We start from the raw sequence: 15,521 nt of genomic DNA on the forward strand, positions 1-15,521 counted from the left end.
CTGTTCCAGTGCTGTTGTCCTCGGGGGAGATATGCTAGATTTACAGAAATGTGCATGTAGGTTTTGTACATTGGACCTCTTCAGAAACAAAATCAGTATTTATAAGCATTTGGTTGATTAGCACTGCAAAGATGAGGAGAAAAGATCAAGATGAACAGCATAGTATTGCATTTGTTTAAATATAAGAAAAAAAAAAGTTAGTGTCTGTGGGTTTTTTTTCTCCACCTTTTCATTGGTGAGCAGGTGGCTCTGCATTTTGTGGACATCATCCTGTGGCTCGCATAGAGCTGATAGCAGCTCTTGGCTCTAAATCCCAGCTGTGTGCAAGTGTACTTCAATTCTCCTTCCTCTAAGCTTTCAGCAGCAGGCCACATGCTGTAGGAAATGTTAGAAAAAGTACACTTGCTTTCATGGCTATATATAGATATATATATATATGTGTGCATATGTATGTGAGACTTTCTACAAAATAGGAAAAAGCAAATTCAAAATCTGGTGTTTTTAAGTAGATAAGAAATGTCTGTTTTCTTTTGAGAGTAATCTTAACAATATATCCAGAAATTGTTTTGAGATTGTATGTGTGCTCTAGTTCACTCTAGTAATAAGTATTTGCCTTACTAGAGGTTAAACGTGCTGGTAGCTACAGTATGCTTTAAATATTTTTTCATTTTGTGTCTGTGTGAGCTTAGGTACAAATTATGATTATGTGAGAGAATTTAAAAGGAGCACGGGAACCTGGCAGCGCACAAAGCCGCTGCTTCAATCAGACCTCCGCCGTACCGGCTGCGCAGCTCTGCGGATTGCAAACTGCAAGCTCTTTCGACTGCAGCTTCAACAAGGATTATTCCGCATTCGCGTACATTCTCCATGATCCCTATGCTGGAAGTGGCGGAGACTGGAAGAATTCTGCGCTGTCCACCATAATATAGCTCTATATAAAGGAAAAGCTGAGAAATTGCAACTGAAACTTACACTGTATGCTGTGCTTTGGTATGGTAACTGTTTTTGTTTTAAATGCTTAAAAAGCTTGAGTCTCAGTTCATGTTTCGGGGACAAATAACTCTACGTATACATTAAAAGAAGAGATATAAAAATGAGATAAGGAAACACCTTCAGTCCTAACCATTTGGAGTTTAAACTGTGTTATTGAAGGAGTTTCTTTGTGTCTGAAACTGGTGGGAATTGGTATTCCTTTGACGAAGTTTATGGGAAGCAAAAACGATTTAAGGTGCATTTCCCCTGAGGGGAATTGATAAGAATAAATGTGCTATCTTGGACTGGATAGCTATAATGCACAGAAGCTATATGAAAACCAACCTCTCTGGTATACTGCAAAGACTGTTGTTTGACTGTAATGCCATAGGAGATGTTGGTTGTTGCACCATTTATTTCTAGTCCTTCCTCAAAAGTTAAGGTCTGTGCCTAAAAATGGTGGAGGTGTACATATGTTTTTCATTCATTTGCAATGTTTTCATTCCTAAGAATATTTTTAATATATTTAAAATGGACTAATCTAAAACAGATACAATACACTACAGATAAGTAAACTGTTTTTTCTACGCTGTCATTCGAATAGCCTGACGCACTGGTGTACAGATGGGTGGCATGCATTTCTTTGAGGATTTTGGAGGCTGCTTTCTTGAAGTAAAGGGAAAACTAATTGGAACGGTTCATGACGACTGCTGCTCTTGGTAAAAGACAACAGATCGTGACAAATTAAAGAAAATAGGTTGTATTCCTTTTTACTTCAGATGATTTGCTAACTAAGAGTCAGGTTTTTAAGACTGAGGATTGTAGGAAGGTGCATTTTATCTCTGTTAGAACAAAGGTGGCATGTGACAAGGATATACTTGTTTTGCAGAAAACATGATTTTTGGACCATCAGTTAAGGAAAATTGTACAGCAACTTTAAATTGGGATCAAAAGCTGGTTTACTAAAGACTTTTATGCTAAGGTACAAAGTCTTGTTTACTACTGTTTGACTTTGAAGGCTGGGTATTATGGTGTGGTTATAGTGAAGAATTTAGTATCTTGCATTTTATTTCTTAAGTCTTGTTCACATCAGTAGTGATATTTAATTGACTTATTTGTAGTAAAGATCGGCTGGTAGAACATTTTACCTCACTTTTTGATTTCATTGTTGTCGTTTATGATAGGTGGGATATAACATATATTTATTTAAAAAGAATAAAATGAGAGATGGAAATAGAATTGAAATTTCCTGCCCATCAGAAAAAAGAGACTTTATATTACCAGTATTATAACTACGTATAGTACTTTCCATTCTGCAACTTTGTGGACCTCAGACAGAAGCCAATCTTTGCCCTCAGTTTTGTTAGTGTAAATGTTTGTCGTCATTATAGATCTGCTGAGATGCAATCCCAAATTAGTACAAAATCATTGTATTTAAATATTCCTTTAAGAGACATTCTAAAACTTACTCCTGCTCATAATCCTTCTATAAGGCTGATTCCTTGTTGGAATTACTCTGGTTCTGAGTGGGGTGGGGTGGGAAGGGCGCAGCAGCTAACCCATTGACCACTATTTATTTTTTTTATTTCTTGTAATGCTGAAGTGCTGCAAGACTTGAACTATATACATCAGTTTTCTGGCCTATATTAGTTGGCATATTAGAAAGTATATATATTTATGCATTGCAGTAAACTTGGTGTGTGTATATATGTTTTAAGATTTTAAATTTATATATAATGCTTTATTACAGAAATGTGAACCACTAATTCTATCTTCAGCTGTCTTGTGAAAGAAATCTCAAGTACTGTTAGCTTATCTGTAAAACATCCCTTTTCTGAAAATTTTGCATTGTTTAATTTTTTTCCTGAATAAGTGCTGAAATCCCATATTCAAAAGTGAGTGGATTAAATGTTTCCAAGTATCTATCTCACTTTTGAGCTTAGTTTTCTGAGCGGCTTAGAAAACTTCTGAAAATGTTATTTAAAATATTGCAGGCTGCTATCTCTGAGTCCCTGTAGCTCCCCAGTACATTTGAGGGCATTCAGCATCCAGAGAAACTAAATAATAAATGCGCATAATAACAAATTATGTATACATTAGCAGTGTTTTGCAGTTAAAGTTAGTGAACTAAATGTTTACACATCGAGTAGGATTAACAGTAGGTTTTCTTACTTTTTTAAAAAAAAAAAACATAAAGCAAACAAAAATTTGCTGGTAATTGGAGTGTGTTGCTAATGCACTCAATTAAACTTGACCGAGAAGCTTAAAACTTGTCACTTGGAATAGTTGCAAACTTAATTTCGTAGCATGCATATACTCCTAGAGCTTACTCCAAGATTGGAGATTGGGAGCCAAGTCTCTAGAGACACCGTCACCTTAAGTTTCAGGTGTGTAAGTTGAAGATTTAGTACTCATTCAATCTCAAAATTGGCTTCCTTGGCCCTGCTTCAAGCAGGGAGTTGAACCAGATTTCCAGTATGGATTAATTGGTGATTCTATAATCCATGTTGCCCAACTACCTGCCTAACCCTCCTAGGGCTTAAAGTTGCAGTTCTGGGGACTTGGAGTAGTTTTGTTTTTGTCTGAGCTAGTGAGCTGGATCAGCTCCCAGAGAGCTGGTACGAGGATGGGAACGTGAGGTTCAGGGCGAAGGAAGACGGAGCGTGAAGCAGTAGGGCAGGACGGGTGTCCAGAGCCGCCTCTTTGGGCGGCATCATGCCATCGATCAGCCTGCGCTCCTGTTGAGGAGCTGGGAGGAAAGTTGTCTGCATCTCCGTGCTGCTGGGTTCCTCCGACCCCTTTTTATGTTGCAGCCTTGGTAGAGGATCAGGATGGTCCTCAGACTGCTTTGTCTATGGAGCTGATCAGTAGATGATCCCGCCTGGCTTGTGCTTGTGTGTACAAGAGAAGGGACATATCTTTTGGCGTCCGGTAAGCATATGTCTGTCTGTTTGTCCAGCTCTTAATCCACAAGCCTGGTGATGAGCCTACTTTGGGGGGAAGTGAAATAATCAGGTTTTGGTTCCTTCCCAGTTTGGAGCAGGATTTGGAAACCAAGGTTCTCCCTTCTCCAGGGAGCACCTGGTGGTTCGGATTGTTGTTTATGGTGAGATGGATAGTTACCTCTTCCTGGCTTTCTTCAGGAAAGATGATCTACTTCAGCAGTGGGGAGAGGATTTGATACCAGAGGTCCTGGGTGGAGGGAGGCATCCAGCCCAGACCGCTGGGAGGTAGGATGTCTCGCTGATGAACACCTCTAGGTAGAATTGGATCTTCTGATAAAGGTCACCAGCCTGGCTGTCCTTGCTCTTCTTGGCAACCACATAGACCTTCGTAAGATGGCTGAACCACGTGTGAAGCACCTCATGAATTTTTGTAGTTTGCAATCCAGGTTTAGGTGTTTGGGCAGTTTAGAAACTTGTTTAAGTTGTCCTTGCTAGGCACAGAAGCCTTGACAGCCATCCCACCTTAATTCACTGCTGTTCATGGATCAGCACTCTTAAATCCAGCCAGTTCCTTCAGAGATTAAAAAAAAAAAGAAAAAAAAGAAAAAAAAAAGAAAAACACAAAAAACCCAATTTTCTTAGTGAGCTCTCTGCAGTCTGCTGGTTTCTGAGGATCAGGTTTTTGAGCTCCTAATCTTCCCTGCTGGTTTACTGAGCTGGCTGCTGGGTTAGGGACCGTGAGTTCGCCATGGCATTGAAAGAAGTTCCTGAGGCCAATGCATGTGTCACTTAAGAGTGCCGCTCGCTTTGTGTGCACAGGGTCTAGAAGACAGCAATAGTGGAGCCTTTCTCCCCCTCTCACTCCAGCTCTTACCATAATTCCCCCCAAAAGTTTGTTTTTCTTTCCTTTCTACATTTGCCACAGATTACTTTTGGAAAAGCAAATTGTGAATTTAGGGGTAAAGAGCAAAAGTTTGACCTTACAAATGGAAAAAAAAAATTATATGCACACAACAGTGTCCTCTGTGCCTGCTTTACATGTGTAGTCTTGTGGCTCCTTTGCACAGAAGGTGATTGCTGCTGTCCCCCTCAAAAGGGAAGTAAAGGTATAATGCACGAAAGCGCTCATGAAACAAAACTTCTAGGTTTCATTCCAGGGGTCCTACCAGAAGCGGAAGAGATGTGCAGCAGGCTTGGTGTCCGTGCTTTGACCAACCTGAGTTGAGACACTCGTGCTCCTAAGTGTTCAATGTTGGACTGGACTCCAGATTCACCTCTGCTTCATTTCTCTAGCCCTGAGGAAGGGACGTCCTGCAGAGCTTTCTGCCTTGTTAGACCACAGTGAGGTCTGTCTGTCTTTAAATGTTTTACCAGCTGTTCCTCAAGTTTTAGTTATTGTGAAATGCTGTGTGAACTTGGCTGTTTCTGGTCAAGTGACTTGCAGTAGCTTTAAGGTACCTTGTCTTTGAACTGAAGCCGAGCTGATACGAGACTACACCAGAGAAGAGCGGTGAATCCGAAAAATGAAGGCAAACTTACAAAATCAGCTTGCTAATCACTGCAGGCAAGCTGTATCCCTTCTGCTTTTGATGGCACAAAACTCATGCAGTTTACATTCTGAATCAAAATTCTTGCTGAAAATAGGAGTTTTCATCAAAGCTACGGAAATGCCTGGCTTTCTTTATAAATTCCCCTTCCAGAAAACACCAGGCAGCTGAATTTCCTTTTTGCAATATTTTCTCGTGCCTGCATGACTTGGTAAATGCACAAGCACAAAAGTGAGGGGTTTAGTTCTTTTCTTCCTTCCCCCCCCCCCCCCCCCCATTTTGACTGCAGTTTCTCTAGTCGGTTGCATAAATACTGTCTTTGTATGGTCTGAATGTTTTTTTTGGTAATACGCATTTGCCATGCAAAGTGCAGGATGCAATAACAAATGAAAGCTGTTACAAGTGCCAAACTTCTGTTTTTCTCTATATGTAACAATGATTTAACTCTTCTGTTAAAATACAGGGGTGTTTAAAATTCACTGTGTTCCACAAAGAGTAGTGGTTCTTCAAATGAATGCTACTTAAATCACTGTAAATCCTTCCATATCGTTTTTTTGTTTGTGGTTTTTGTTTTAATACTCTTCTGCAGGTCTGTGTTACTCTTCACAGCTGCCTTGAAACATCACTCCATGTGATGCATCTAGACACCTCACTCTTCATTAGCACACTAGTGCCATGCAAGTGTATACTAAATGGCCGCTGGTGATAGGTTTTAATATTTAAATTTAGAAATATTTGGATAAAGTGCAATTCATCTGAATTAATCTTACTGCAGAAGGAAAGTTGTGTCTCAGGAAATGTGAATAAGACCAGGGACACAGGCGTAGTTAAGATGGTAACTTTGATATATTTTTGTGCCCCTCACAGGGACGCTTTCCAAGGAGTTTTGTTTAATTTAGGGTATGGATCCTTTCTGCCTCTGATGTAAGCATCAGGACTTTGTTTCTCATAACTCTTTGCGGTGTTTAAACAACTTTTTCTAGACTGTTCATTATGAAGGTGTTTTGCAGTTAGAAGCTACTGGTTCGAGGTTAGTTTGGAGTTTTTTCTTTTAACGTTGAGGAGATGCAATGGGTTACAGCCTCTATGCCAGACAGGGCTGCTGTAGCCTTTTGCTGTTTTCTGTTATTCTTCCATGTTTGCTGTTGCAGTTAACAGCTGCGTCAGCAGGATCTGTGTTTCTGTGGCTTGGTACCTTTGAAAGGAAAAAGAGAGCGCTCCCTAATCCGTAGGAGCGGGAAGCTGACCCAATAAAAGCCGATACCGCTGCAAAGCCAGGAGGATTCGGGTGAAGCACCGCTCTTTCTGTAGAGGTCGCGTTCACGTGCCCTGATGCTCAGGTTGAGCATCTCGTGTGCACCTCTGTGCTCCCCAGCTCCGGGGTGGTTCCTGAGAAACTCCTTACTGGGAGAAGCGTTGCAGCCGGCCTTTGAAGTGGCAGCTCTGATCGGCCCTGTCCTGCATGACTCTCTGTAATTTAACTGCTGCTGTACTTCAGTAATCAATTCCTTTAAATTTTTCATTACAGCTAAGCTGAAAGAATAGATAAAACCTTTCTAAGTGCCTAACTAAATAAACATCTGCTAAAATGGATTAAATGTAATGGAGGAATTAAGCTTTAAGCTGCTACCAACAGGTGATATATTACAAATTTGTTGGCAATACGAAATCTTAAAGATTTTTCAGAATACCTTAAAATAGCTTATTCTAGATAGCTGCTTGTTATAAAAATAACCATAATATGTACAGGGTCAGATTTAGGAATAATATTTGAAGATTGTGAAATAACTTGTTAAAATGTCTAGAAAAGTGAGCTTGAAGATTGGAACTTTTCAATGTAATAGGTTAAATGTTGTTGCCCAGTATTTTTGCAGGGTTTCATGTGGATGACACCTGCCAGAGTGCTTCAGTAAATGAACATGCTCAATGCAATTGCTTACCAGTGCCCTTGAATTTTCATAATGAAATGAGAATATACTGAGCCCTTGTAAAAGCTGATGGATTATATTACAATAACAAGATAGGAAGAAGCATCCCCAATATAAGTAATGTCTATTATTTCATTGATAAAACATGAAAAAGGCCTTTTTTTTTTTAATACCAGTTGCTTCTGAATTGCCACCTGATGCCCTTGATTTTTTTCCTTGCCTTTCCTCCTTTCCAGGTAATGGCAAGATATCTTCTGTTTTTGTCAAGGGCAGTTTCTTTCATCTGTACTTTTAAACCCTGTCAGAGCTTGTTAGGTATCATTTAAGCAGGCTCTGCAGTGGGCTGTTTTTGCAGGTATAATTTTGTGTCTGTGATTTCTGTTAGCATAATACTACCTTTACGTAATTTCAGAATAGGAAAAAACAGCTCTGGAAGAATATTGTACCTGATAAAAGCAAGGGCTGTTTTGGAAAGTCTACATTGCTGTATGCGATAGGCAGCATGCTACAAAAAAACTATCACTGGCAGTTTTTGGATTTTTCTCAACTTAATGATCTCGTGTGTTAAAACTTCGGCCAGCCTGTGTCTGCTTCATTAATCTACCCGTATTAATGGAAAAACGTATTATCATCTTTGTCACTTGTTTCACTATTTTTAGTTCTTAAAAAAGCAAAGTCTGTTTAATTATTTAGAAGAAGAACATATAAAGCTGTACAGCAGGGTATCTGGCCAGGTGGTCAAGTTGGAGAGATGTTCTTTAAAGTCTCTTGTTAAAGTTGCTTTCTGAAAGGAAGCCAAGAAGTGTCCCCTTAAGAAACACCTTCTCATAAACTCTTTTGGACCTGGTCTTAAATTTTTGTTGGTGAGTGTTAACATCCAAAAGACTCTTGGATTGCTTACAGAAAGTGGGGATTTGTTCTAGTTTTTGCCTGCTTGGAGAGGAAAAAAAATGCTTAAGTCGATCTTAAGCTAAGCTTGTGGGTTGTTGTTGCTTTCCTCTCCCTAAATTCCCAAACCTAATGATTGATCTTGTAGCTGTAAGTTTACATGTAAGGGTCTGCGTCTATATCTTGCAATATGTTGCGAGTATTATATTGATATCTTAGTTTAATTGATTTACGCAGTAAGCTGTGTTCTGGTGGACTTCTAAAAGGTAGCGTTAATACTGCAGTGTTGGGGGGAGGGAAGTTATCGGTAAAAGGACAAGATTCTCCTTATGCTGCTGCAGCCTTGCCGTGTGCACCTGACAGGGCAGGAGCTGTTCATTTTGGCACAGAGCTGGTGTAATTGCTGCCACTTTTGCTGCCCTTGCTGCTTGGAAAAGTGGTGGGTTTGTTGCCCGGGTGCCAGAGGGATCTCCCAAGCCCGTGTTCGGCTGAGAACTGTGCCCTGCAACACTCGTCACAACCCTGAGGAACCAAAGATGCAGCCCGCTGGGTGTACCTCACCGTGTCCGCTGCCTCCTGGCCTTGTTTTGTCTTTTGCTTTTGTTATTGTCACCGAATCACAAACTGGTTGGGGTTGGCAGTGATCTCTGGAGTCATTTGGTTGGATGATCCAACCATCGTGAATCCAGCCCCATGGATGGAGACTCCTCTACCTCGCTGAGCAGCCTGCTCCGGTGTTCAACACAGCGCAGTTTTAAAAAAAAAAAAAAAAAAAAAAAAAAAAAAAAAAAAAAGTCTTATTTTCAGATAGAATTTCCTGTATTTTGGTTTGTGCCCGTTGCCTCTCGTCCCATCTCTGGGCACTGCTGGGAAGAGTCTGGCCCTGGCCTCCTTACTGCCCCCATCTTTATACGCATTGACGGGACCCCCGCAGCCTCCTCTTCTCCAGGCTGAACCACCCCGGCTCTTTCAGCCTCTCTTACTAACAGTCCTGTTAACAGGACTCTTGCCCCAAATTTCCGTCTGAATCTGTAGCTTTCCGTGTGTGATAGGACTCAAGAACTTCTGTGGGTCTGAGGAAATCTGCCTCGGATCTGATCTTCCCGCGCGCTGGCTTTCTGCATGGCTTTGCATCCTTTGATTGCGCTCGGCGTGCGTGGGGAGAGTGCTTAGTGGGTGATGAAATGACTTTTCATCAAGCTTATAAAACTGTAATGTGGCAGGTTAGGGATCACCTGAACAGGTTGTGTGTACAACGCCTGTCGCACCCTGCGCTGCATGGGTTTTACTTGTGGCTGGAAGACTTTGCTTTTTGTCTATGGAGGAAAGCCCCTGTTCTCAGCCACTCTTCTTTTTCCCCCCTCCCCGTGTCTTTTTTTTAACTGCATTTTGTCCTTCAATTAAACACCAAAACCAGACAAGAAGCGAGGCAGAGTGATGCCATTGTCCAAGGACAGTTTACTTTATTTTCATTTTAAATGCATGTTTCTGGAGGAAAAGACCAAGGTTGACCTGCAGCTGCTGTAAAAAAAGAAAAATAAATAAAATTTTATATTGCTTGAAAGTAACTACTGCACTTGTAAATGAGAGAAGCAATTGAAAGACTGTCCTGATGGTTTTTAAATTGGAAAACATGTCTTTTTTAAAAAAAAAGTCTTTGCTTTGTTTTCTCTCTGCTCTGTGCTGTTTTTCCCTGTGAAGTTGCTCCATGATCTCACTCGAGAGCCTCCTCGATTTTTGTGTAATGTCTAATCGGGACTCTTGTGCATGGAGTTCCCCACTTACACATCCGAATACACCCTCGCCTTCCCTACCTGAGATCATACTTTTGTCCATTTCTTTGGGACCTTCAAGTTTGCAGGTTTTGCACAGCTTGAAGAATAAGAAAACTGCTAGCTTATTTTTTTCCTGCTCCTAAAGGTGCTATTTTGACATATTTTTGAATTCCTGACACTGTGCTTGAATTCTTAAAGTACCAATGCAAGCTGATAACCAGCTCATTGCTTGTTGTGTTTTTTGAGTATTCAGTACTTTATGGAAAATGATTTTTTTTTTAAGACAGCTCCCTAACTGTTAAAGGCCTTAATGATCTGGAATGAAATGGGAAACGGCTGCCTTTTTTCCGTTTTTGTTTGTAAAGGCAAAACAAGAAATGGAGAAATGGGGAAATTTTGTCTAAAATGTTAAGTAGCAGCTTGTATTAACTTGAAGTGTAGCAAGTATTATACCGACCACGCACAAATGTTAGGCTTAAAAGAGGGGGCTGTACTAACTGGCTAATTCCAGAGCTTTCAATGGGCATCGTGGCGGTTATTTAGCGAGTAGTGATCTCCGAGGGGCCGGCTGGGCCGCGGAGAGCGCAGAGGATCCGCCGAGGTTGGATCCCGGATCCTCCTGCTTCGGGAAGGGCTGAGGAGGAGCAGCGCTGCAGCCAGGCTGGTGCTCGGGGGCTGCTTGCGGCTCGCTGGCAGCCTGGGTCAGGATGGGACCGTCCTGTTCCTTGGTTAAGGGAACCTTGCAAAGGTTTCTGGGCTGAGCAGCGTAGGAGGTCAGCACAGGAGGGCCTGTGTTTGTCCTAGCTCAACCTGAGGGTCGTGGAGGCGATGGAGCTGTTTCCGCAGGGTGGAACAGTGAGTGTTGGCGTCGGTGTCCGGGGTCTGCTGGCAGCCTGTTCCCCACCCCCTTCTAGAGAGACCCAGCCTGTGTTACTGCTTCCCAGTTTATGCATACTTTGGATTTAATCATCTCAAGTGGGAGCCTCATGATTTGAGATTGTCTTCATTTTGCCTCCAAAAGGAAAAAAATACCATATTTCTTTATATTGGATGCTCTGCCTTAAGCATTTTCCCTCTGTAAACCATGTTTGAGTGCCATGAATGTCGTAGGTCTGGCTAAAGGACTGAAGTACGCATTGGGTGAATGATCGCTTGTGTACTTAGTCTAATTTTGTCCTGGACAAAATCTTCTATTTTAGCGTAAGAGAATGAAATAGCGGCTACGCTGTGTACTCCAGCCGTGATGTCTGTACTCCTTGAGCCAAGCAACGGGGCGGTGCGGGAACGCGATGCCTTGCCGGAGCGCCCTGCTGCCGCTCTAGTGACGGTTCGGTCGAACCCAAGGTCTCGGTAAGTGCCGGGATGTTGTCGGAATATATTGTCGCCTTTTCTGCGGGAAGCACGTCAGGGTGGCGTGGTGGAAACGTGCTCACCTGGCCTTGTTTGCCGCCACCCACGCACAGCCCGCCGGCACGCTCGCCCCAGCTGTCCGCCTTCGGCTGCCGTCTTGCAGATTTGTTTACTGTTGCAGGCTTTTACGTGTGTCCGTTTTGTGGGTCTTTCCGTGCTCCGGCATGCTCTGTGGGAATGAGGCGGTTCCTCGTGGATGCTTACCCCAAGTCTTCGTGTTGCTTTAAGATTGGATTTGTGAGTCGCTTTGGGCCCAGCTTGGGAGCGCTCCCCCGACCTGCCTACGTGGAGGCACTTCTGCTAAAACCAGGGGAAAAATGAGGAGTAAGCGCTTGTCGGCCTCAATCAAACTATGCAATAAAGACCACTGGAGAGCTGCATTTTTTCTGATACCGAAGACGTGTGGCTCTCGTCCTTCCGAGTCCAGGCCTTGGTCCAAGGTTAGGAGAGCTTGTGCTAAGTTGCTGCCCAAGAATCTTGCATCCAAATCGAGTCTTGTCCGCTGTTTTCCCTCCTTTTTTCCCCGCTGGCTGTGCGGTTTGCTGGGTGTTTTGACTTTGAGTAACGTGCTGTCCAAAGTACATCCCTCCTGTCGTCTTGTTGTCAGCTGGAGCCTGTCCCGTACATCTGCCCGTGTAGGTCACCCAGCAGTGGACATTAGGGGCTGCTTCCCAACACCTGCACCTCTGGTGCAGAGTGCATTGGGCTCTTTTGATTGTCGCTGGGCCCCTCCAGGTAGATGTGAGTCCTGCTTGTGTCCCCGTGTTGTTCAGCTGTGTGTCTGGTGCTGACGGTAAAGACTATCCTTGAAGTCTCAGACGCAGCCTGAGTCGGTCTTTGTTTCCGCTGCTTGTGCATGCGCGTGTGTGCGTCTCTGTTGCTTCCGTTGCAGTTCGGGGATTAAATGCCCGTGTGGTCAGGACTGTTAAAGGTTCTTTGTTTTCCCTTTGTTTCATTTTCTTTGACGTTTGTTCCGTCTTTCTGTGCTTATGGTGTTTCCCCTATTAAATGCTATTAAAATCCATGCGTCATTTTCCCCTGGTCCTGCATCCTGGGGGTAGGTAGCTCTTCTCTACCCGTCTACCAGACTTGCCACCTTCAGACTTGCCACCTTCACGTGCATTTGTTCAAGTGGTTTCCTTATATTGTCATTTAAATAACCCCTTTTGTACCTCATGCTGCTTCTCCTTCCTAAATCTGTTTACTATTTTGCCTTTCTTAGTTCAGGTTAACATTGATTAATTTGCCTGACTTGAAAAGGGGTTTCAGTGCGTAAGGCAGGAGATGAACGCGAATCTCTTCGGATATCCGTGTGTCTCCCTCCCTCGCTCGTACGGTGCAAGGGGGGGGTCAGGCTGTCCCGTTCCTAACCCCGGCTTTTCCACGGGCAGGACCAAGTCTGAAGGTGTCTTTGATTTCTTTTGTTTATTAAAAATATTTGGAAATTCTCTTCTTTGGAAGTTGCCAACCCTGATGAGTCGTTGGCCTGTGGGAAGTTTGTGATGCTTCCATATTCAGCATTTTTAATTGAGAAACAGATTATTTATTTTGGAAAAAGATGTAAATTCTTTTGTATTTGTATGTCAAAGTGGCCTTTATAGAAAAAGCACATAAAATATTTAGATTAAAATTGCTTAGTTCTGTAATTTTAGTGGGGATTTTTGTATTGACAGGGTTTCTATGCATTTTTCAAAATATACTTGCTGTTTTGTGTTACAAATTATCGGTAATATTTTTAAAATGTATATTACCACATTTTCCATGGTTGATCCCTTTACTATCATTCCTTTTGAATACTACAAAGATTTTAATTAACCCTGTAAATTAATTTTCCCCCACAAATGTATGCATAAAGCCAATGTAGTGAGTTAGAGCATGGGTGTGTAGCTTTAGGGGAATAATTGCAGTAGCGTAGCTTAATTATGGAGAGGTTTTTTTTTTTTTTTTTGAGAAGAACAGTATGCAGTTAAGTATTGCACTTAAAAGACTAAATTAGCAAATTAAGTTTTTGCTGTACCTCACTAGGGTGTTTTTTCAACTTATTTTTTCCATCCTATGTTGTTTACACTCGAGCATTATTTAAATACGTACCATTTGTGCAGTATGCAATTTCTCCTTTAGTTTATCAGGATAGTGCTAACGTTAGTGGATACGGAAGAATTCCGGAATAGGTGTGATATCGCGATGGATACGGCACGGGTTTGGGGGAGGGAGGGGGGAGAAGCTAGAACCGGTAGTATGCTTTTCCATTTAATCATGTGCACATTTTCACACTAGCTCAAGTAGTTGAACTTACGGTCGAATTGTGAGCAAAGTTGGTGCTTTGAGAAGAGGGGGAAAAACCAAGGTGGAGTTTGCAGAACTGCAGGCAAAAATACGCTTTTGGCTGCACCTACCACCGCGCGTGCGGTTGCCGCGGCTGCCTACGCAGAGCAGAGCCTGGGTCTGATCCGTGAGACCCTCTGTTGCTGCTCTGACTTCACTTTCTCTGCTCGAGGTGTTAGTGTAAGTCTCGCTGAGCGGAAGCTTCCCCAGGAGCGTTTGTCAACCACCACTTTGGTTTTTATCTTAGGTATGGCTTTTAATTTTGTTTGCAGTTGGGTTAGTGAGAGATCCTGCATCGTTCGTAGGCTAGCCTAAGTGCAAGCTTTCAGGCGCAGCAAGGCTAACGTCGCATGCTACCACGTATTCTCACAACTGAAGAAAAACGTGCAATTTTAACGGCACTTTGTGACCTACTGCTGAAACGCTGGGTTTTGCAGTGGAACAAACTCTTAACGATTGAAAACACTCTGTGACTAGATTAGATGCCTTGAAAGGGAAGAAAGGGAGTTATTCAGATTGTACCCACAGAACAAAAATTTTAAGAGCTTTGTGATCTATTATTAGAAAAATATATATTCCTTGGTCTGCTTTAGTTGCCATAAATTGCCCAGTGCAGAGTCTGGTCCACCTCCATCCATTTATTTTCGCGGAGTAATCCTACACAAACTTGTGACAGCAAAGCAGGGAACTGCTGGGTTATTTATCGGTAACCTGTCTCGCAGGATCGTTTTGTGGCTCACACATGATACAAAAAGGGACATGGGACTTTTCCTGGATTAAGTAGCACTTGCTTTGTTTACATGTTCAGTATAGCGTCGGGTGAGTAAAGGGAGGTTCCCTTTTTAAAGTATTTGACTTGTGCTTTGGGGACTTAGTTGACACTGTGCAAATTGTGCTGTAATATTGTACCAAGGATCAGTGGAAGTGTTTTATCTTTTTTAATGTTGTTTGTACTTGACCGGGTTTTATAAGTGTAAGAAAACAGAGTGTTGTATTTTGATCTGAAATTTGCGTATGGTAAAGTAACTTTGCTTTATGTATTGGAGGTTTGTTGAGAACTTGAATTATTTTATAGAAGGGTACAGACCAAAATTAATTGTCTTAAAGGTGTTTAATAAACTAACCAAATAAAACACTTGATGGTTTGAAAACTTGTTAACTGCTTCTTATGACTTTCCTTTCTGCTTTTAAAAGAAGGAAGAACATAGCTCTAGCTTCTCTCAAGGTCTTGTTAAGAATGAAAAAATGTAGTAGCTCTTATAAATACCACATCCCATGGGTTCTCTGTTTTATTATTAAACATACCTACATGCCAGAAGCTTAATCAAAGGGGAAAGCCCAAAGGAAATAAATGGAGGAGGAAAGGCGAGGGAAGTGAAGGGCGGCGGGAGCAGCCCCCCCGGCTCTGCCCGGCGTCGAGGCTGGCCGCAGGGGAGCCGCGGTGGCACCGCGGGAGGGACGACGCGGGCAGCAGCCCCTGGTCAGCTGCGAGAGCTCGGGGGGCTGCTGAGAGCCGCAAACGGTGGCTTCAAGGTCTCCGTTCTCCCCTGCAATCGCATCTGTTAGTAATACTTGAAGCATAACTGCTCCCAAGGGCAGGTACAAATAGCTCGTTCCAGGGCTGCCAGCTATTTGGCAGCCCTCGGTCGCACCATGGTGTGCACACATAACCCCTTCCAGCACAGAGATCTGGGCTTTTTTAAGACGGTAAGTAGCTGCAACTCCAACCAG

At 42.6% G+C, this 15,521-nt stretch overlaps 1 protein-coding gene across 1 annotated transcript in view; it reads left to right on the top strand.

The window, feature by feature from the left end:
- GAN (gigaxonin) overlaps positions 1 to 14,945 on the top strand; it is a 43,184-nt gene extending 28,239 nt beyond the window's left edge. Inside the window, exon 11 of the mRNA XM_064519747.1 lies at positions 690 to 14,945. Within this exon, the coding sequence (XP_064375817.1) occupies positions 690 to 871 (182 nt within the window). The 3' untranslated portion in view covers positions 872 to 14,945. The remainder of the gene's footprint in view (positions 1 to 689) is intronic.
- Positions 14,946 to 15,521: the final 576 nt, after the last annotated feature.

This window comes from Dromaius novaehollandiae, chromosome 13 (assembly GCF_036370855.1).
Source record: "Dromaius novaehollandiae isolate bDroNov1 chromosome 13, bDroNov1.hap1, whole genome shotgun sequence".
Lineage (NCBI taxonomy): Eukaryota > Metazoa > Chordata > Aves > Casuariiformes > Dromaiidae > Dromaius > Dromaius novaehollandiae.